The sequence below is a fragment of the Chiloscyllium punctatum genome, chromosome 38, assembly GCF_047496795.1.
Source record: "Chiloscyllium punctatum isolate Juve2018m chromosome 38, sChiPun1.3, whole genome shotgun sequence".
Classification (NCBI taxonomy): domain Eukaryota; kingdom Metazoa; phylum Chordata; class Chondrichthyes; order Orectolobiformes; family Hemiscylliidae; genus Chiloscyllium; species Chiloscyllium punctatum.
The window spans coordinates 40,118,215-40,142,154 of NC_092776.1; the positions used below are offsets into that span (position 1 = coordinate 40,118,215).

At 40.0% G+C, this 23,940-nt stretch overlaps 1 protein-coding gene and 1 pseudogene across 2 annotated transcripts in view; one reads left to right on the forward strand and one right to left on the reverse strand.

Moving 5' to 3' along the window:
- Positions 1-23,940, forward strand: part of LOC140463542 (inositol polyphosphate-5-phosphatase A-like) — a 528,804-nt gene that overhangs the window by 343,232 nt on the left and 161,632 nt on the right. For both annotated transcript variants that reach the window (XM_072557674.1, XM_072557675.1), the window contains exon 6: positions 822-925. In XM_072557674.1, coding sequence (XP_072413775.1) covers positions 822-925 — 104 coding nt within the window. The remainder of the gene's footprint in view (positions 1-821; positions 926-23,940) is intronic.
- LOC140463257 (large ribosomal subunit protein uL6 pseudogene) lies at positions 11,846-15,515 on the reverse strand (annotated as a pseudogene).

Consider the following 23,940-nt stretch of genomic DNA (forward strand, 5'->3'; position numbering starts at 1 on the left):
ATAATTACACATCCTAATCACCATGCTTGTTCTTGAGGGCAATCAAAATTAGTGTCCTTACCCTATTATCTGTATGATAGTTGAGCCAGTTGTAATTTCCTTCCTCGGTTGTGATATTTAAAGTGTGTTGCTGAAAGTGTATTTTGAGATAGAAATGCAATCATACGCTGAGGAAGGAGCTGGTTGACACTAAAATGTTTAGAATCACAATGAAGCATGGAGGTGTCTTCTCTCTTCAGCCATATTTTCTCTTGAAAGAAGACAGCTTTGCAACAAGGGTTACTTGTTGTGAGGAAAAGACTAACTAGTAGCTTAAAGTGAAATGGAGGGGTTGACTAGAAATTTCCTCTGGATTCCTCTACCACTGCTGTAACTTTGGCAGAAACTCTGTTTGCACAGGAGACGGGATGTCTACTAATTTTTCGGCAACGATACAGCAGAGTGTAAAGGAATCTCAAAGGAAATTCCTTTTGATTGTGAAGAGGTAGTTTCTTCTTCTACTCTCTTGTTGCAGAGAATGTCTTTTGAGTGGTAACAAAATATATAGCTAGAGTATTGACGTTTGTTGAAGCAGGGAATTCTGAATGAACATATGGGGCCAATTCAAACTATGTGCACAGCAGGGTGAGTTGAAAATATCTATAGCACGTAGCTTACAAACATCATCACGTCTCACAAAAGATGTTTTGGCACTAGTATACTATAGAAAGCTAACAGAATCTGTGAATTGTACTCCATTAAGAATAACCAGACATACTGTTCTCAGTAAAAACAGCTATTCCTTAGGTGAAATTTATTTTATGTGATTTCTTTTCTTCAAGCTAAAAAGTTCAAGAAAGTAACGGGTAAAGAAATCTACTCAGAAACGTTAGAAAGTACGCCCATGCTGGAAAAAGAGAAATTCCCACAAGATTACTTCCCTGAGGTAGGTTGCTCAGTCTTTTGAATCACATAAAACGCAAAGTCAACTTGTAAAGTTGCAAAGATTTATCGTTGTCACTGTACCTTCAAGGGATCATGTTATTTAATGGTCTGTCAAATTGCTGCCTTAAAATGATTTGCTTTGCAAGTTTGGGAAGGGTTGCAGAATAGATCTCTTATGTTTGTTTTGCCATTGGCCTGTGAATTATTTTCATTGTTACAGTGATGAGGTTTGTAAGATTATTGTTTTTTGGGACTATAACTTTAAATTTAGTTTTGGAGGTGCCGGTGTTGGTCTGGGGTGGACGAGGTTAAAAATCACACAACACCAGGTTATCGTCCAACAGGTTGATTTGGAAGCACCAGTTTTCAGAGCCCTGCTCCTTCATCAGGTGGTTGTGGATGAGCAGGGCTCCGATAGGTAATGCTTCCAAATCAACCTGTTGGACTATAACCTGGTGTGTGATTTTTAACTTTAAATTTAGGGTTAGTGAAAGAGATTACATGACTTGTTTAGAAGTCAACTTGACAGTAAGTTTGCATGGTTTATTGTTTGAAGATCAAATAAAGATTTGTAATATTTTACTGGAAAGAAAATGCAAGGTAATTATACTTGGAAACAATATCAGTAGACTCTCGATTTGTAATGAATAGATGCTGAGTTTTTCCAAACTGCCAGGAAGATGCTGAAAGTGGCAGGTTGTACGCTATTTTACAAATGAATATAAAACAGAATATTGATTCTGTAGTTTAATATATGTACAAAAAGTAAGTAGGATTTACTTACTACTGGTTTTTCTTTTATTATAAATGTTTCAATGTATGGAATCTTCCTGTTTCAGCTAAGTTCAAATTCCTTACTAAAAGTTATTGGTCTCTATAGAATTTGTAACATTATGTATCTCACATAAAGGAAACAGCCTGTATTGCATTAACTTGGATACTGAAAGACAGTAGTAATAAAAAATCACGGTTTTAAAAATCTATTGATATTGGAGACCTTGACTTGAGGTCATGTGACATGATTGACATTGTTTTGTGGGTCATGCAATAACTCACAGAAGCATAACTGAGGTGACCACATGTGATAGCATGTGTACATTGCGCATACAAATACAGTACTTGATTCTGTGCTTATACTTTTTCAACTGTGCTCACTAATTGAAATCTGGAGTGGATATGCTTCAATAATTTAGGTTCAGCATCCTTTCTTTGCCAATTACATTTTCACAAAACATCCTCATTATGCTTTTAAAATTTATCCAAAAATCTCTTGCATCATTTTAGAGTACCATATAAATCAAAACTTGTCCTATTATATAGATAATTTAATATTGTTTCCAATAAATAAGACAGAATAATTGTAACTGGTAAATATATCAGACTGAGAACATCGCTCTCCATCTTAGTAATAACCTGTTCCATTCTGAAACTGACAGATATGCAAACAATCCTCTCAATTGGTTTAAGACTGATTTCTTTCTCTTTATTACTGCCGCTTAAAGATGATCTAAAAGTAATTACATTGATTGAGGTATAATGCAATCCAAAATAATTACAATTCACTGCATATAAAACTAACAAAACTTTTCATGATGATTTATTGTACCTCTTGGCTGTATATGAATCTTAAATGATGCCTTTGGGACCAGCACTTGAGATAATGTTAGGCTATTTAAAAAGAACAGATTTGTGTAGTCTATCAGACCTGAATAATTTTTGCCAGTAGTGAGAAATTGGTTGTTATCATACATCATAGATACTGCTCAAAGCTCTTATGAAAGATGAATTAATTTCACTAATGCTCTAATGTGAACCTTTCATGAACAAAGCTGTACAAGGATAACCTTGTAGGGGTCCCTAGTTTCTCAATAGTGATTTATGTCATCTTTTAATAAAAGAAACAGCCTGTATATAATCCATCTGCCGTGCAAAGCAGGGACACTGACTTACGCTACATGGGATTTTTCACTTCCCTTTTTATTTCACACTCCAGACCGATGAAAGGCTTCAAGAAAGACTAATATAGCCCAGTGTATACTCAGTGTTGCTAAATTGAATGTAATTCCAGCTTTAAATTATACTGAACCCCCTCTCCACCTCCTTCAGTAATTGTCATCAAAAAGATGGATTACTGCAAAGAGAGCTACTGGATGTATGGAACAAAACATTTGTGGGGACATTTCTCTGTTTAACTTTGAATAGAGTCATAGAGTCATCCAGCAGGGAAACAGAACCTTTGGCCAACAAGTCCACACCAACCATAATCCCAAGCTAAACTCGTCCCATCTGCCTGCGATTGGCCTATATCTTTCCAAACCTTTCTAGTTCATGTGCTCATCCAAATGACTTTCAAACATTGTAACCGTGTCCATATCCACCACTTTAAGGAAGTTCATTCCACACACAAACCACTTTAACCACAGTCAAAAAAATGCCCCTCATGTCTTTTTAAAATCTTTCTTCCCTCACCTTAAAATTTGCCCCCAGGTCTTGAAATCCTCCAATCTAGGGAAAAGATGTCTGCCATTCACTTTATCTATACCTCCTCATTATTTGATAAACCTCGATAAAACTCCTCAACCTACGAAAATCCAGTTAAAAAAGAAGTCCCAGCCTGTCCAGCTTCTTCTTATAACTCAAACTCTCCATTCCAGCCACACCCTAATAAATTTCTTCTGAATCCTGTCCATCTTTCTTATAACAGAGCAACCAGAACTGGATACAATACTCTTGAAGAAGCCTCACTAACACAAACTTCAAAGAATTATGTGCTTGAACCCTTATGTCTCTCACTTCTACAACACCACCCAAGGCCCTACTTTTAATTTTATAAGTCCTGCCTTTGCTTGTTTTACCGAAATCTCACATTTATCTGAATTAAACACCAGCTGCCACTCTTCAGCCCATTGATTCAATTGATCAAGATCTCTTTGTAATCTTAGATTACGCTACACCACCGACTTTGGTGTCATCCGAAAACTTACTAACCATGTCTTCTATATTCTCATATAAATCATTTAAATAAGTGAAAAACAAAGTGGACCCAGCACCAATTGCCTGTAGCAGGCCACCTCTTCAAAAATAGGCCTCCATTCCACACCATCACTCTCTGTCTCCTGCCATTAACCTGATGTTCTATCCAATTGGCAAGCTCACCCTGAACTGCATGTAATCTAACTTCACCAATTAGTCTACCATGCAGAGCTTTGTCACAAGATTTCCAAGTAAACAGTGTCTATTACTCTTCTCAATCTTCTCTTTAACTCTCTGACTAACCACTAAGAGGCACATGAGAAAAGATTTGATTGTCTTGCCTTTCAGTCTTCTTTTTCTCAAACAAGCAGAAGCATTTGCACAAAATGAAATAATCATAAGTCCAAAAGTAGCAATCTGATGTGGAAACTGTTGCTGAGAACTTATGTCCTGTCATTCTTTGCGTTGTGCAACGTTACTTCAACCAGCTGTCAGAACAGTACATCCTTTCATTCTTGCTGTTCGAATGACTAGGTAGTTAACTCTGTGGGAGGACTGGGCAGCTAGGATTCACCAAGTTGTTCATGTGTTTTTGACAGTAGGTAGTCTAAGATAGCTTGTTGCTAGCACAAGGCAGATCCGTTCTGCCTGCTTCAGTATCCATTCTGAATCCTGGCTTATGATATTGATGATGAGGATGTGCCAGTGTTGGCCTGGGGGTGAACAAAGTTAAAAATCACACAACACCAGGTTATAGTCCAACAGGTTTATTTGGAAGCATCAGCTTTCAGAGCATTGCTCCTCCATCTCCACTAGCTACCTGATATAGGAGCAGCGCTCTGAGTACTAGTGCTTCCAAGTAAAGCTGTTGAACTAAATCCTGGTGTTGTGTCATTTTTAATTTTATGATATTGATGTTAGTCACATTTAAGTGGGAAAGGAATAGCATAGTGATGTCTGCCATCTATTTTTCCATTATCTCCACTTTAGTTATACGAATTTTACTTTGTCATATCTTACAATTATATTTTATTTTCCCCAATCCGCCATACACCCTTACCCACCAGCCACTCCAGAAAGAGAGAAGTCATACACTCAACAGCACTCCCCAAACTGAGTACATAGCTGTATAATGTGATATCTGTTAGGTTTCATTTTATATAGGAGTATTAGCATGTGCTGCAGGAGGACATCACCCATTTCCAGCATTTTCACTTTCTGCCAGTGGTCGTTGGGTTATCACCATCCAAAACATTTATGTGACTAAGGCCACCTGCCACATGGACCAATTTACTGTCCACAGATAGATCAGCAGGACCTGACTTGGACTAATCATTTCACTAGCTTCTCTACGGAAGACATGGTGGTGATGTAGAGCACTGTAGCTATATATCATGTCTTGAAAGGCTACAGTCAAAGGAATACACTCATTTGCCTGTACATGGCCCTTTATATATGCCAATAAGAAAGGGCACCAACTATCTGTCAGCAGCTTGTTTGCAACCAGTAGAACATTATCATGCAAGCAAATATTCACTTTGCTGGGAGCTGGCACAGTGCCCCTGTCATCAGAGTGACCCATGCCCACATATGCCAGGTAATCACTATCTCCCAGTGGAGTAAAAATCCAACCATCTCTCTGACACAATAACATTCCTAAATTTCCCCATTGCTTATATCCTAGGGCTCACCACTGATCAGAATTTTAACTAGAGCAGCCATATGAATTCTGCGGCTGTGAGACCAGGTCAGAGGCTAGGTATTCTGTGATGAATAGTTAACTTCCTGACTCCCCAGTGTCTGTCCACCACCTACAAGGCACAGTCAAGGACTGTGATGAATAATCTCTGCTCAAATGGATGCATGCAGTTTCAACAACAGTGAAGAAGCTTGGCATAATGCAAGGCAATATGAATCACTTGATAGGCACCCAATCCATCATGTTAAACATTCAATCCCTCCACCAGTGACATTTCTTTTTGTATGTATTCATGAACTGAGGGTGTTGCTGGCTATGCCAGCATTTATTGCCCATCCCTAGTTTGTTCTCTTTGTTTGTTCAGGATATCAGCATCACTGGCTAGGCCAGAATTTATTACCCATCCCAAATTGCCCAGAGGGCATTTAAGAGACAATCACATTGCTGTAGGTCTAGAGTCACATGTAGGCCAGACCAGGTAGGGTGACAGTTTCCTTTCCTAAAGGGCTTGAGTAAACCAGTTGGGTTTTTCCAACAATCAACAATGGCTCCATGCTCACCATTAAACTCGTGATTTTCCAGATTTTTATTGAATTCTGATTCCATCATCTGTGCAGGCGGAATTTAAACCCAGGTTCACAGAACATTCCCTGGGTCTCTAGATTAGCTATCTCAAAATAATACCATAGGCCATCACCTCCCCTTAAGTGTCTCTTAACCTGTTAGTGGTAAGCTGCCTTCTCGATCTGCCACAGTCAATTTGTTGTTGCTGAATCCACAATGATGTTAGGGGAGGTGTTCCAGGACTTTGAGTCAGCGACACTTGAGAAATAGCAATTTATTTCCAAGTCAGGATGGTATGTAGCCTTAAGAGGAACTTGCAGGTTATGGTGTTCCCATGCACCTGCTGCCCTTGTCTTTCTAAAGATGGTAATGGTCATGAATTTGGAAAGTTCTATTCAAAGAATTTCTACAGTGCATTCATAGACAGCTCACACTAACAATAGAAAATGCAGAGTTCCCTGGTGAAGGTCAGTTGGCATATGTTATCTTAGATTTAAAACAACAGCAACTTTGAGATTAAAAAAAAATCCCAAGGAGTTTCTCAAGAGTGCTATAGAATAAAATATGACAATGAGGCATGTAAGGAGATATAGTCAGGAGAATAAGAAATTGTCAAAGCAAGACTTTTTACAAAGTGTGTCTTCAAAGAGGAAGGAAAGATGTAGAGGCAGAGAGTTGTAGGGATAGAATATTAGAGCTTAGTGCCTAAGCAACAGAAGGCACACCCACTATTGGCGGAGCAATTATCATCTTCATCACATTCTTAAATCTCTCATCTACAACATGCCAATGGCCTCACTCCCAATATTGGGCAGGGCTTCCTCCTCATGGGGACACTGCGGTTCGAACTTATTGCAGCTATCTCCAGTATATGACACCTCTCTGCTCTCACTATGCTTAGTCTTAAAGAAAGAAAATGAAAAGTATTCACTTAACATGTCATGGAACAACACCAAAATGTTGTACTGAGCTCAGAATGAATGTGAGAAAAAGCTTGTGCAACAAATAATTATAGATAAAATATTCTGTTTTGTTGGCCCTTTGTTGTATTCTGGAAGAGAGTATTGCAAATGGGATGCACTCTCCATTTTCTCTCCACAAAGTTAATAACTGAATGCACAGTTTTGCAATATATGCTCCAGCACATGCCAAGGAAGGGAAAAGTTTTACTCCAACATTCTGTTCAGGAGTTGAATGCATGGAAATGCAAATAAAGCCTAGATGAAAGGTGGGCTTTATAATACATTGACAGTAACTATTCAAAGATTTTTTTTGCAATGTAAACAGAGATCACTATGAGTTTTGGAGTGTGTTATAGAGTATATTCTCGCTTGGTAAGCTTGACTCTTTTTTTCCTTTCCTGCCTGGGTGAATTGACAATGGAGGGTGTGTACAATGTAGTGAGCGAGGTCCTGGAGTCCACACTGACTGCCCTGTCCACCTCTCTTCACCAGCCCAAAGCTGCCCTCATTGATCTTTCATGTTTTTCCTTAAAAAAAATGCATCACAAGAGAACGTCTACATATGCATAGGTGGATCAGAGTGCTAGGCAGATGCTGCAGATGTCGGACTTTAAGTAATCAGCCTGCTGAGCTAAGGAATAATACTTGCATCCTTTTTGAGTTTGGATGAAATAAAGTGTTATTGTGTCCTCAATTCAACTTTCATTGGAAACTATGGCAAGTTGTTGGAACCCAAGATGAGACACAGAACAGTATGCATCTTACAAGGTGACTTTCATGATGTCAGGTGCCCCTTGCAGCCAAGTATCAAAGGACAAGTGGAACTGGGCAACTCAGGAGAGGTTATCAAAGAATAATCAGTCAAATCAAAACTGCACAAGGTAGAACCTCATGGAAATAGAAGATAGAGTAATTTGCACTTTTTCAGCAGGGTGGTCCAAAGAGGAAAGAGAGTTAGATAGGCAGAGAGTTGTTGAAAGAATATTCTAGAGCTTACACCCTGGGAAATTGAAGGCACAGACACCATTGGTGGAGCAAGTACCATCTTCATCTTATTCTCAACTTGCTTACCTAAACAAACTTAATGGCTTTGCTCCTTGAAGAATTTATACAGGAACATTTGGATGCATTGCAGTGGAGCCGAGAGGCAGCATTAAAGACCTTTGAAAGAAGAAGGAGCTGGGTCACAGGTCAGGTATTTTATGGGGGGCATAATGATAATCCGTTTGAAAGGCAGTGGGACAGTTTTTGTGGGCTGGAGAACTATAAACACATGGCGGTTTATTGAAGAGTCAAGAGTTGACTTGGGAAACAGACAAGGGAGCGGAAGTCAGATCTCCAGGAGAAGTGAACTCGGGATATTGGGCAAGAAATTTTAAAGGAGAGAGAATCAGCATGGGTATCATGGGAAGAAAAGGTTGCTGGAAAGGGAGATGCCTGTACAGATTCAGCCTTAAAGAGAAAGAAACCCATAATGTTTCACAGTCAGTGTCGGAAGGCAAATGCAAGGAGGCAAGAAGATATCCTGCACATATCCATTCTCCTTTCAATTGAAATTATTTTGTTAAACACAACAAAGAAAGAACTCATTTCACCTGACTTAATTTTTATCTTTATTGACCATCAGTGATACCCTTCCCAATGGAACTTGTAAAAGAGGACTAATTGTTAATTAATGTGAACTGCCAATCATTCTTCATGCACAAAAGCCAGAAGTCTCTGAAAATACTAATTCAACTCAACTTATGAATGTGTCTTCTAACATGAAATACATGCAAAAGATTAAAAGGAACTCTTAATAAGTAATCCAATTTTAGCATCTAAAAATATGTTCACTGCTAAAAATACTGTCTTTTTTAGTTTATTTTTAAATCTTAAACATTGATAAAATGAACTTTATCATTCATGCCATATTATAATGGCAATAATGATCTTGGATGAGTTCATTGTTGGTAAATAATATTGCTTGACATTAATTTAGACAGCTGTCTTTGCCTCATGCTCAAACCAACGTGAATCATTGTTCATTAATGCCCACAGACTGCTCTGGTACCTTTAGCATAAAAATGGGTTACCAAGCTGTATTTGAAATGATTGTATTTGCCTTAAATTGAAGAAATAGGAAACAACAGAAAGATGTGAAAATATTCGTGGAAAGAAATGTTACTCCTTATAATCTATGCTGATATTTTCTTTTTTTTTTGTATGGTATTTAGTTCCAGATTAGGCAACAGTACCATAACACAAGGGCCATAAGCTTAAACCTTGAACTTTGGTTGGACAGGAAGCATGATTTCATTCTGCATGACATTTCAGTTTGAACTGTATCTAATCAGTTTGTGTGGCTGCATGAATATGTTGCTATTAATTATATTCACTTATGTAACTAGTACCATCTGATGTATTTAATGCAATTAATTTAATGCATAAGTAGATTGAGAAATGAAAGTTAGTTGGTTTTCATTCCTTGGTAAATTTAACCCATCTTGTTCATTTACCCTTTCAGCACCCTCATTAGACCAGTTGGTTATGCTTTTTTTAGATTAGATTAGATTACTTAGATTAGATTAGATTACTTACAGTGTGGAAACAGGCCCTTCGGCCCAACAAGTCCACACCGCCCAAGCGCAACCCACCCATGCCCCTACATTTACCCCTTACCTAACACTACAGGCAATTTAGCATGGCCAATTCACCTGACCTGCACATCTTTGGACTGTGGGAGGAAACCGGAGCACGCGGAGGAAACCCACGCAGACACGGGGAGAACGTGCAAACTCCTCACAGTCAGTCGCCTGAAGCGGGAATTGAACCCAGGTCTCTGGAGCTGTGAGGCAGCAGTGCTAACCACTGTGCCAACGTGCCGCCCTCTGTTGTGAAACATTGGATGTTTAGAGTTCTTATTCCAGCTTCCATTAAGAGGACTTAAAGTTAAGTTCTGGTGTAGTTGGGTTGACTTACTGATTATCATAGAATGATTACAGTGCAGGAGGACGGCATTGGGGCTATTCTGTCTGCACAAGATTCAATTATTAATCATCCTTGAATATAAAATGTATTTTGATACCACATAGTAACATACTGTTCCCCATGGTTATCTGTGCATCTGTTCAATAATTTTACCAAAGTGAATTTCTGGAATTCTGACTGCTGAAATCTTGCTGTGAGCTGTCCGGTATTGGCCTGATTCGTTTTGTGACGCAGCACCCTTTGTGAATGGATGAATAGTTAATGGATTTACCTGCAACTGATATAGAAATTTGACATTTGACATCATAAATATGGTCGATGGAAGGTCAGGAAATAAGACGGATCCTGGATTCACTATTCACATGCCATTGGCCACTTTCAATGTGATAAGGCATGGGGTGAGAGGGGACAAACAGGTCTTCTTGGGATCTGTCCCATCTTATTTTGCAAGTAGTCAGGTGTCTTTTGTCAGACAGATTCATAGAATTATACAACATGGCAACAGACCCTTTGGTCCACCCAGTCCGCGCTGATCATGTTCCCAACGTAAACTAGTCCCATCTGCCAGGGTTTGGCCCATATCCCGCCAAATCTTTCCCATTCATGAACTTATCCAAATGTCTTTTAAATGTTGTAACAGTACCTGTTTCTACCTCTTCCTCTGGCAGCTCATTCTACACACAAACCACCCATAAAAGTTGCCCCTAATGTCCTTATTAAATCTTTCTCCTCTCATCTTAAAAATATGCTGCCAAGTTTTGAACTCCCCCACCCTAGGGAAAAGACTCTTGCTGTTCATCATATTTTTGCCCCCTCATGATTTTATAGCCCACAATAAGGTCACCCCTCAATGTCCTAAGTTCCAGTAAAACAAATTTCCAGCCTTTCCAGTCTATTGTTTTTTATCTCAAACCATCTATTCCTAGCAACATCCTAGTAAACCTTTTCTGAACCCTCTCCAGTTTAATAATATCCTTCATATAACATGGTGACCAGAACTGCACACAGTCCTCCAGAAGAGGCCTCACTAATGTCCAGTACAATCTCAACATGATGTCCCAACTCCTATACTCAAAAGTCTGAACAATAAATGCAAGCATGCTAGACGTCTTCTTAACCACCTTGTCTACTTGTGGAACAGATTTCAGTGAATTATGTATCTGAACCTGAGTTCACTCTGTTCAACAACATTACCCAGGGCCCTACCATTAATTGTATAAGTCCTGTCTTTGTTTGTATTATGAAAAAGCAATGTCTCATATTTATCCAAATTAAATTCCATCTGTCACTCGTCAGCCCATTGACCAAATTGATCGAGATCTCTTTGCAGTCTTAAATAACATTCTTCACCAGAAAGTCATCCCACAACAGGTACTGTTTCATTTCAAAAAAAAGTCTTGCCACTGAGGAAGTGAACATTTATCAGTCCCTGTACATAGCACGATAACCCCTGCATGTGGTCTTGTGACATGTAAAAAGAGAAAAAAGAAATCCAAATTGCTACTTGACCAATTCTGGCTCTAACTTCCCCTTATTGGAGCATCAGGTGTGGTTCTTTCAACATTACTTAAATGACTGTTCGACAGGACACAGAAAGGAAGTGAAATGATACTTTTCTCAGTCCATAAATTGTGATCCAATGTTATTATCCAAAATAATTGACTCACTGAAATAACGGCTTGTTATATAATGAATTGTGGATGACCAGAGCTCTTTTAAGCGTATGGTGATATCCAAGCACCGATGAAGATCTTTATATCTTTTTACTTGCTGGCCATTGTGTTTGTGCGATGGTATCATCAACTGCAATCTTCCTAGGCACACATAATGTCCGAGGACTTTTAGTTATCATTGTTTTTGATTGCTGGATCAGGGCAGCAGAGATGGACACCAGTTCAATGTCATTTCCCTCCAGAAATAACTTTCCTTTCCAGGCCTATGAAGCCATCCATGTAACATCTGTCTTTGTTCAAACTTGCAGAGGATGCTTTCTCCCAAAAAGGTACCCAAGTTCCTGTCTGCTGACAAGCCACTTTAATTGGGAATGTGTATGCATTGATCTCATCTTATAGGAGAAACCGACACTGAAGCCCTTGATCATGTTCTGTTCATGACTTCAGATTGTCCACACTATGGCCAGCTCTTTGCTGTCATACAATTGTGTGTCAGCTTGATATTTCTTTCTCTTAATGCCAAGAAAGTTGAGTTCCAGTGTAATGTGATCAAACTCCCTTTGCAATGTTCGTCCTTAACAATGACAGTAGTGCCATTCAATACCACCTTGACATTGTCAGGAATGTCAACAGCCTGGTTGCTAAACCAGTCTTCACTCTCACTGAGGAAAAGAAAATATTTGGTGGATAAAGTGCCACCTCACTGCGCCAATGCTGGTGCAGGAATATTCCAGATTCTTTTTAAACCAGATATAGCTTCAACACTGTGGGATTGTGGGAAACAAATCTGCTTTCCTCTTACCCTCCATGGTATGTTATCACTGATAGCTCACCTTTATAGGCTATTTTGTTTGTCATGTTCATGACTGAAACATGATTTGCTTAAAGAATCAACATTCTTATTGGAATCTTTTCTCCTGCTTATGTAGATTGGGTGATTTGTTTTTTTAAAAAAGAGGCTGTATAAAGTATACTCATTCCTCACTTAAGGCTTGTCCTTTTAATACGCATTTAAATCATTGTATCCTCTTGCAGCGCCTCCCCAATCCCCTTCACATTCATGCTGTTTGTTAATAATAGGTATGAACTCTTGACAGAGCCATTGACACTTCCTCCTGTGTCTCTTTCCTTGCCTGCTTTGTTCAGTGGAATCAATCCTGCTGTGTTGCTGTTTAATTTGATATGGTTTCCCGCAGCAAAATGATACAAAAGATGAATTGAGACATTGCGTGGGACATTATCAATCAAAGTTGTGAGCATTAGTTATTACTCACAGTGCATTCTGACATTAGCCCTGTGTAACCTTTGTCTCCTTGTTGATGCTCCATAGAGGTTTTACCCCATGTAGCTGATGTATTTATGTAGGTGATGTTTATGGAGGTTCTTTGAAAGGTCAGTAAGAGATTTTATTTAAGCCTGAGGCCTACTTTAATATGACTTTGCACGTGATATGTCTAAAACCACTGTATCATCTCATGCTTACCTAAAGATTAATGAGACACTAATTCAAAAGTCTTAACATTTTCATGTATTTTTCACTTGCATAGGTCTTACTGTAAGAGTTAAATATATGTTTTATATAGAGGATGTAAGGCATGAGTTGACAAGAAATAATTAAACAAACCAGTTGTGTGTAATCCACTGTATAACACCGAGGTATTTATTTCCAATGGAAATTAATTTGTGGCAAGGTGCCTAAGTATATGACAGTGCTCAAGGACCATTGATTATTGCATTCCAAGTCACAATATTCCTGGAAATGTGATGATATTCAGTGCTTGGTTAATAAGAAATACTCAAAATGCTCTTCTGAAATTACAAAAAAGAATTCAGACCAGCTGCAAATATGTAAATTTAGAAATGTTATAGAAGTGTATTAGGATGCAGGGTATATGTCGAGATATACATAAAAATAAAATATTGCAGAAGCTGAAAATCTGAAACAAACACAGAAAATCCGAGGAGAACTCAGCAGGTCTGACACCATCTGTGGAGAGAGAAACAGAGTTAATGTTTTGAGTCTGGTATGATTTTTCTTCAGAACCTACTTTATTATTTCTTGTTTAATGTAAAAAACATAAATAATAGCCCTGTTATACCTGATATAGTCACTCAATGATATTTATTTCTATTATTTTGAAAAAGCTGGAAGGTGTCTTTTTCTGGCATTGTGGTTATCATTATCAGTTATGCTTTGGTGGAATGTAATACATGAAGTGGAGTGTTGCACATCTTTGATACCAGATGTGTCTTACAACAGGGGAGAGGTTCATCCAACCCCCCAAGTAGAAAAGTTGCTCTGCTGAACAATTTTGAAAAAAGCTGCCCCACAATGATAATAAGCTGGGGCACCTTACTGATCTCGAGTGATACGAGCTACAGAGTAATCCCAGCAGTTCCAGAATGCAGTCGTGCCCATTGCTAGGATGACAAAGGGAGTCCTGTGAAAGAAACAATATGGACAGCATACTAAAGGAGAGTGGGCACAGTTGAGTTACAGTAGACACTGCAGAATAAAATGTTGAACATGATCATGATGACTTGCCTGAGTGAAAAACAGTTTAAAGAACAATTCAATTTGTAACTCATTCCCCATTAAGCTGTTAAGGCAAGGCCAATTAAACATTTCAAGACTGTGTGAATGAATTTTCATTAGGCAAGGGTATTAATGGATATAGTTAGGATGAAGACCAACCAAATTGTGAGGGAGTCTCAAAGGATTGACACTCTTATACCTGTTCCCATGTTCTACTCAGGAAACCTTTACTTCCAGCAACAAAACTATCATATTTGCCGAAGGAAGCTTACTGAATAGTGCCCAGCCATAACAGTGCCCAGCCATAACTTGAGACCTCTTCCTGCTACATAATCTTTCCCCTAACAAATTTGACCAGCTTCATAGAAACAGAATTGCTAGGACATAAACCAATGTTGAGGTTAAATTTTGTACTGGGATAATACATCCATCCTGGGACAGGCTAAGCAAAGACATGCCAGAGAATTCCTAGAGGCCTGGCACTCCAACCACAACACCATAAACAACCACATAGATATAGATGCCATCTATCAACCCCTCAAAAAACGAACAGGAAATGACATTACCACAAACCCCAGGAACCCCATCCAGGAGAAAGATATAAATAGAAAGCAGGAGACAACAGCTTCGCTTCACTTGGAGGTCGCCACTGATGATGTTACCTAGCCAGGTAATGAAACGTCTGGATATCAAACCTACAGCTCAGCGAGCAAACCGACACCCTAAAGTTAATCTAAGATATATGATATTCATCCTGCCTTTCTCCAACCACTGACCAATCTTGTAGCATTACTGCAGATTTGTGTGTAATAGATCGTTGGTCAGTAATGAAGTTGTTGGATCCATTCTTTTATGGTTGCTTCAATCTATGAAGATGAAGCTTTCAAAGAAGATACACAATGATAGGTTTGTTGTTTCTGCAGTGCCTTAGTTGTGGTTGTATCAATGCTTGAACTTGAATCTTCACTGCAGAGGGTTCTGCGCAGCTGCCACATCCTCCATGGACAACACCATGTTGGACAGCATGGATTCTGGTGTAAATTATTCCATTAAAGGATCCAACCTGCACTTGGCTGCTTCATGCATTCAAGTGGAACAATGAAATTCTGCTGTTGAACTGTTAATACATCTTTGTAGGCAGGCTGTCTGGGGTCCAAATCCTTGGTTTCTGCAGCTGAAGAACATCGAAGGAGTGATCGAGTGAGAATGTCCATTGTGCTCTGTTACTATTTTCATTTTTCACAAGGAGACAGAAGAACTTCATTTACAATTATTTTACAACTCATGCAGTTTAGTTTTGAAACATTGCATTATGTGACATGTCACATGAGAGTGAAATGCTGCTATATTTGTGTTTAGGGGAGTAGAGGAAGGAGAAAGTTAGGAGATATGAATAATGAGCAGAGAAATGCTACCAAGTTATGAATTGGGCTACCAACTTCCATTCCCTGGCCTACAGTTGTTTCCGGAGCTTCTCCTCATTAAGGGTAAAGTGTCAACTGTGGTATGTCCCATCTGTTAAGAATTATATTTATTAATTATCTTGATATGGGCAGCTACGTTGACTAGCATTTATTTCCCTTCCCTAAGTGCCCATGAGCAAGTTGTGGTGTTCTTCTATGTGTCAAAATGCTCCCATAATGTTGTCAGAAAGGATGTTAACATTTTTATTCAACTCAATGAAGAAATGCCAATATATTATATTTTATATTAGTTCTTGGAGCAGAACTTAAAGGTAATCATATTATCAGACGTTGCTGTCTTTGTTGGGTTTGGGAGGTGCAGTTGATGGGGCTGTCTTGGTGAGTTGTCATGGTCCATTCTGTTGACAGTGCTTATTGTAGCCATGGTGCTGTCATAATCTGGAGTCATTCTAATGTGAGACTTCACTTTAGGTTTAAAGTGTTGAGTAAAACTTTACTTATGAAAGCAGACTGTGAACAATAAATGATGTTATTCAGGTACAATCAATGAAAATCTGCACATATTAAAACACAATCGTTATATGTGTATACACAAGGTTTCTTACTCATAGAAGAAAGTGAGGACTGCAGATGCTGGAGATCAGAGCTGAAAATGTGTTGCTGGAAAAGCGCAGCAGGTCAGGCAGCATCCAAGGAGCAGGAGAATTGACATTTCAGGCATGAGCCCTTCTTCAAGAATCCATCAACATTTCGGGCATGAGCCCTTCTTCAGGAATGGGTTCCTGAAGAAGGGCTCATGCCCAAAACATCGATTCTCCTGCTCCTTGGATGCTGTCTGACCTGCTGTGCTTTTCCAGCAACACATTTTCAGTTCTTACTCATAGAGTCAATGCAAACAGAGCCATGACAACCAAATTTCCCAAACTAAATTAGTCCCACTTTCCTGTGTTTGGCCCATATCCCTCAAAACCTTTCCTATTCATGTAACTGTCCAAATGTCTTTTAAATGTTGTAAATGTACCTGTGTCTACCACTTCCTTTGGCAGTTCATTCCACATACCAACCACCCTCTGGTCACATTTACATCTTTCTCCTCTGACCTTAAAAATATGCCCTTAGTTGGATTTGTTGTTGGTCTGTTCACAAAGCTGCTCAGTTTGTTACTAGATGTTTTGTCCCCTTCCTAGATGACATCAGTGCTGTGTTGCCTCATGTGAAGCACTGCTGTAGTGATCCCCTTTGAATTGATAGGGTCACTAGCTGTCTGCCTGTATGACCCACATCCATGAACACCAACTAGCAACCCAAGTGACATGATCAACTTTCTCTGGTATCCATACACACGGACAACAAAAACCAAGAGTTTGACTGGGACAACACAGCAATACTAGGACAGGCCAAACAAAGAACAGCAAGAGAATTCCTGCAAACATGATTCATCAACAAATACATTGACCTGGACCTGATATATAAACTGCTGCAATGGAAAACCGGAACCAGCACCAACTGGAAACAGCTCAAACAGAGCCACGTCAATTCAAAGGGGAAGAGTACAGCAGCACTTCACAGGAGGCAATACAGCATTGATAATGTCACCTAGAAACGGGACAAAATACCTGCCAACAAACCTACCAGCTTGACAAACAGACCAACAACAACTCCAACCAGCTCCCGAGCCACAGACCTTCACAAAAACTTTAAATATGCCATAGTTTTGGACTCTCCTATGCTTGGAAAAATACTTTGCTAGTCACCTTATCTTTACCCCCTCATAATTACATAAACCTCTATAAGGTCACCCCTCAATCCCCAAACTCCAGTGAAAAAACTCCCAGCCTATCCAGCCACTCTTTATTACTCAAACCCTGTAGTCCCAGCTACATCCTTCTCAATCTTTTCTGAACCCTGTCCAATTTAATAATATCCTGCCTTGAAAGGCACTCAATAAATGGTTGCAATCTAAATGCTAAACTCTCATTATGTAAGTCACTTTTACAGCATTATAATTATTCTCCTTTTTTTAATCATTACCAGCTTTATCTTGTGTCTGACTCATTTCTTCAGGAAACTTGAAAGTTTGGTGCAGAAATGTATTTTATATTTCATTTGCCAACAGTGAATTGTTCTAAAACCAGTCAGGAGCAATGGCTCAATTTTCTCTTTTTTCCCTAAGTGAGGGGTAAGTGTATTAGGTGGTAACTAGCAGTTCACCTTCCCCAGGCAAAGTAAGAGCTGATAGATCATGCAAATGTGATTGTCATCCTCTCAGGCACTTTGACACTCAGCATGATCATCAGAATTCAGCGGTCTCTGCTTCATAAGGGCTGTCAGTTGAGTCCGAGTGTGGGAGGGGAGACAAGAAGCTATATTTATCTTGTTTTCGCTGGTTAGGGTTGTATGTGAGAGGTCTTAGGGGAGTCAAAGGGAAGGGCAAGGAGGAGTGACTTTCAAAGCCTACCATAGGGTGGCATGATGGCTCAGTGGTTAGCACTGCTGCCTCACAGCATCAGGGTTCCAGGTTCGATTCCAGCCTCAGGTGACTGTGTGAAGTTTGCACATTCTCCCCATGTCTGCGTGGGTTTCCTCCAGGTGCTCCGGTTTCCTCCCGCAGTCCAAAGATGTGCAGGTTAGGTGAATTGGCCATGCTAAATTGCCCATAGTGTTAGGTGCATTAGTTAGGTGTAAATGGGACTGGGTGGCTTACTCTTCGGAGGGTCGGTGTGGACTTGTTGGGCTGAAGGGCCTGTTTCCACACTGTAGGGAATCTAAACTAATCTGAAGAAATCTGTTGACTGTCATCTGTGCCTCTGATTTGCACTCCCCTGCTTCTCAAACTAGTCAGGCAGATCACCCAGACAGTTCTCACCCAGTGGGAAGGCGGGTGATTGAGGAAATGATGAGTTGAGGCCTTTACTTAGCCATTAAATGACCACTTTCCGTTAGATGTCAGTGTGATCCAAGATGGTCGCATCTACTACAATGTGTTGGCTGCTCGAGGAACTTTGGCTCAGAGTTGACAAGCTGCAGGCACTGCCACACATCAGGGAGGAGGAGAGCTACCTGGACACTGTGTTTCAGGAGATAGACAAATGCCTTAGATTAATTACATTAAATTGGTCTGTGGTCAGTGACAGGAGGGTGTGGCTGCCAGTGAGGCAAATTTTGGGCAACCAGAATTTAGCTTTGGAGGAGCCTGGGCCACTTCCATCACCTACTAATAGGCATGACTTTTTCGCTATTGGTGCAGACAAGGGCATAGATTTCAGGGAAGGTCAGTGAACTGACCACAACAGTGTGGTCCAGAGTGCCATCCAACTGGGGGCATAATGTTGTTAGGGAATTAGAAACAGAGCTATAAAGGTTGTATTGCCTATCTGGTTCCATGGTTTAGGGCATCTTTTCTGTTGAGAGGAACTTGGAGTGGAAAGGGAAGGGTTCAGTGACTATGGCCCACATCAGTATCAAAAACATAGGCAGGACTATTAGAGAAGGTCTGTGGAAGAATTATGAATGTTTTGCGGTTAAATTGAAAAGCAGATCCACAAATGTAATAATGAGCCATATGCAAATTGGTGTAGAGTAAATAAGATTAGAGAGATAAACTCAAAGATTGATGTGGGAAAAATGGGTTCTGATTCATGGGGAACTGGCACCAGTACTTGGGAAAGAAGGAGCTGTTCTGTTGGAATGGGCTTCATTTGAACTATGCTGGGAGAAGTATCCTGGCAAATTGCTTGACCAGGGTTGTAGCTTTAAACTAATTATTGGGGGGGGGGGGGGGGGGGGGGAGGTTCAATTGAAGGGAGGTTTAAAAAATCCAAAAGGAACTAAAGAGCAAGGTGCAGAGCAGTAAAAAAGCAATCTATAATTGAAGTGCAGCATAAATACAGAACCAGGAAGAATTATAACAGTAAAAATTCAAAGCTTCAGCCTCTGTATCTGAATGCATGCAACATTTGTAACAAGATAAACAAGTTGACAGAACAAGCAGAAATAAATGAATATAAGCTATTAGCTGTTACAGAGATATGATTGTAGGGTGACTACAATTGGGAACACTTAATCAAGGGCAGTTGATGTTCCAGATGAACAGGGAAAAACGGAAATAGAGGTGGGGTAGTTTTGTTAATAAAGGATAGTATCGGTCTGCTGGTGAATAGTGACATAGTTGCAATAGATCAAGATGTAGAATCAGTGTGAGTCACAAGTGGGAGTCATCAATAAACCCTCAGAAGGAAAATTCTATATGGAAAAATAACAAAGGACTTAAGAAGACACTACTGTTGTCATGGGTGATGTAAAAACTAATTTCAACTGGACAAAGCAGAAGGATAATAGTGACATGGAAGATTAATTTGTTGACAGCATCAGTGATGGCTGGTTAGAGCAGTATGTTGCAGGATCTATCTGGGAACAAGATATTTTAGATCTTGTAATGAGGTACGATTAAAAAGGGGTCTCAAAGTTAAACATCATCTGGTTTGGGAGGGGGGGTGGGTTAGTGATCACAACGCAGTAAAGTTTCAAATTCAATTGGCGGGAGCAACTCAATTCTGAAACTAGTGTCCTACATGTAAGTAATGGCAGTGACAGATAGGAAGAAAGAATTATCTCTGAAGGTTTGGAAAATAGATTAAGGGATAAGTCAATGAATGAGCAGCAGGCATTTAAGGAGATATTTCATAATGATCAGCCAAAAATTATTCTGATGAAGAAGAGGGACCCAGTGGCAGGATGAATAATCCATGATGATTAACAAAGGCAGTAAAGGAGAGTATTCAGTCAATATCTAAGGCATACAAAGTGGTTAAAAAAAAAACTAATGGTAGGCCAGACAATTGGGGTTTTTTTTGGAATCAGCAGATGACTTGAAAGCTAATAAAAAGAGAGAAAATTGATTATGAAAGTAAATTGGCAAGAAATATAAGAACAAACAACAAGACCTTCTGTGGGTATATAAAAAGAAAGAAGGGTCACTGAACTCAAAATGTTACCTCTACATTCCCTCCACAGATGCTGTCACATCTGAGCTTTTCCAGCAGTTTCTGTTTTTGTTATAAAAAGAGAATAGCTAAAATAAGTGTGGGTCTCTTGAAGATGCAAATGGAGAACTGATGACAGGGAACAGGAAAATAGCAGACAGTTTAAACAAATATTTTTAATTAGTCATTGTGGTGAAAAACAGTATAAACATCCCAAAGATATCCAATAAGCAAGGTGTTAAATGGAGGAATAATCTTGTGACAGAAATGTATTTAACAAACTAATGGGACTAGAGACAAACAAATCACCAGAATCTTATACTCTGCATTAAAGAGTTTTAAAACAGGTGGCTACAGAGATTGTGGAGGCATTGAATAAAATATTCCAGATTTCACTGGATTCCAGGAGGGTTCCAGCATATTGAAAAAAACTAGTAATATGATGCCACGAGTCAAGAAGAAGCAGATACTGTAGGTGGGTTGGTCTAACATCTGTCATTGGGAAAATGCTACAGTTCATATCAGGGAAGGAATAGCAGGGGATTTGGAAAGTGTAATGCAAGTAAAGGTTTTGTGAAAGGGAAATCACATCTGATAAATCTCCAAGCAGAATTAATAAAGGGCAACCTGTTGATGTAGTGCATTTAGATTTTCAGTAGACATTTGGTAAGGTGCTACGTAAAAGATTAGTGCATAAAATGGGAGTGTTGATGGGAGTATTGCATACATGAGGATTGGTTAACGCAAAGAAGACAGAGTTAGGAACGATGGGTTTATTTTAGGTAGGAAGGATGCAACTAGTGGACTGCCACAAGGACAGTCATGGGGTTTCAATTTCTTTCTCTCGATATTAATGACTTGGAAGAGGGAGCAGAGTATAACAAATCCAAATTTGCTGATGATACTAAAATAATTGGGAGGGTCTATTGTGATAAGGATGTAAAATATCTGCAAGGAGAAATAAATAGGCTGAGTGAGTGGGCAAAAAAACCTGACAGATGGAGTTCAATGGAGAAAAATGAAAGGTCATGATTTTGGTTGGCGAAATCAAAAGACAGAGTGTTATTTAAATAGAGGGAGAATCCAAAAATGTGTGTCACAGAAAACTCAGGGTGTTCTGTGTGAAAAGCAGAAGGTAGTGATTGTCTGGAATAATTCTACCCCAGAGGGTTATGGAGGATAAATCAGTGGAAAAATTTAAAGAGGAGGTAGATTTCTGAACTGTCAGGGAGTTGTTGGCTGTGCTGAACTATCTCTCCTTGTTGGCCCCTCCAGGGGTGGGATTACGCTGTCCACCAGCAGAGAACGAGAATAACAGCGGGGCAGAGTGACAGCAACACCGTCCTATTTCAGCTTTGTAGTGGAGCCTTCGTAGAGGGAATTCTGAATTCTCCCCAGAGTTACACCAATATAGTAATTCGATTAGATTCCCTACAGTGTGGAAACAAACCCTTCGGCCCAACCAGTCCACACTGACCCTCCGAAGAGTAACTCACGCAGACCCATTTCCCTCTGATTAATGTATCCAACACCATGGGCAATTTAACATGGACAATTCACCTAACCTGCCCATCTTTGGACTGTGGGAGGAAACAGGAACACCTGGAGGAAACCCACAGAGACACAGGGAGAACGTGCAAACTCCACACAGACGGTCACCCAAGGTGGGAATCAAACCTGGGACCCAGGTGCTGTGAGGCAGCAGTGCTAACCACTGAGCCACCATGCCACCCGTGTAATGAGGTCAGCTAGCTGGATCTCATAGAATATGAATTCTCTGATTTGGGGTTGTTAATCTGGTCCAATCAGGGACAGATAAAAAGGGGTGAGCATTATAGTTACTGTCACTATGGTGCTTGACTCAGTTTTTTATAAATTAATTCATTTGTGTTGCTGGTTAGCCAGCACTTCTTGCCTGTCCCTGGTTGCCCTTGAAAAGGAGGTGGTGAACTGCCTTCTTGAACCATTTCAGCCCACCAGCTGTAGGTTGGAGAAAGTGAGGACTGCAGATGCTGGAGATCAGAGGCAAAAAGTGTGGCACCGGAAAAGCGCAGCAGGTCAGGCAGCATCCGAGGAAGGGCTTATGCCCAAAACATTGACTCTCCTGCTCCTCGGATGCTGCCTGACCGGCTGTGCTTTTCCAGTGCCACACTTTTTAATGTGCTGTGGGTTGACCTACAATGCCATTAGAGAGGGAATTCCTTGATTTAGAACCAGTGACAGTGAAAGAACAACAATATACATGTGTTCTATATGGACTTCAGTCAGGTGTTCGACAAGGTTCCCAACGGGAGACTGGTTAGCAAGGTTAGATCTCACGGAATATAGGAAGAACTAGCCATTTAGATACAGAACTGGCTCAAAAGTAGAAGGCAGAGGGTGGTGGTGGAGGGTTGTTTTTCAGACTAGAGGCCTGTGACCAGTGGAGTGCCACAAGAAATAGTGCTGGGTCCACTACTTTTTGTCATTTACATAAATTATTTGGATGTGAGCATAAGAGGTACAGTTAGTAAGTTTGCAGATGACACCAAAATTGGAGGTGTAGTGGACAGCGAAGAAGGTTACCTCAGATTATAACAGGATCTTGACCAGATGGGCCAATGGGCCCAAGTGTCAGATGGAGTTTAATTCAGATAAATGTGAGGTGCTGCATTTTGGGAAAGCAAATCTTAGCAGGATTTATACACTTAATGGTAAGGTTCTGGGGAGTGTTGTTGAACAAAGACCTTGGAGTAAAGATTCATAATTCCTTGAAAGCAGAGTCACAGCTAGATAGGATAATGAAGAAGGCATTTGGTATGCTTTCCTGTATTGATCAGAGTATTGAGTACAGGGCTTGGGAGGTCATGTCGTGGCTGTACAGGACATTGTTTAAGCCACTGATAGAATATTGCGTGCAATTCTGATCTCCTTCTTAACGGAATGATGTTGCGAAACTTAAAAGGCTTCAGAAAAGATTTACAAGGGTGTTGCCAGGGTTAGAGGATTTGAGCTATAGGGAGAGGCTGAACAAGCTGGGGCTGTTTTCCCTGGAGCGTCAGAGATTGAGGGGTGACCTTTTAGAGGTTTACAAAATCATGAGGGGCATGGATAGGATAAATAGACAAAGTCTTTTCGGTGAGGTCAGGGAGTCCAGAACTAGAGGGCATAGGTTTAGGGTGAGAGGGGAAAGATATAAAAGAGAGCTATGGGGCAACGTTTTCACACAGAGGGTGGTTTGTGTATGGAATGAG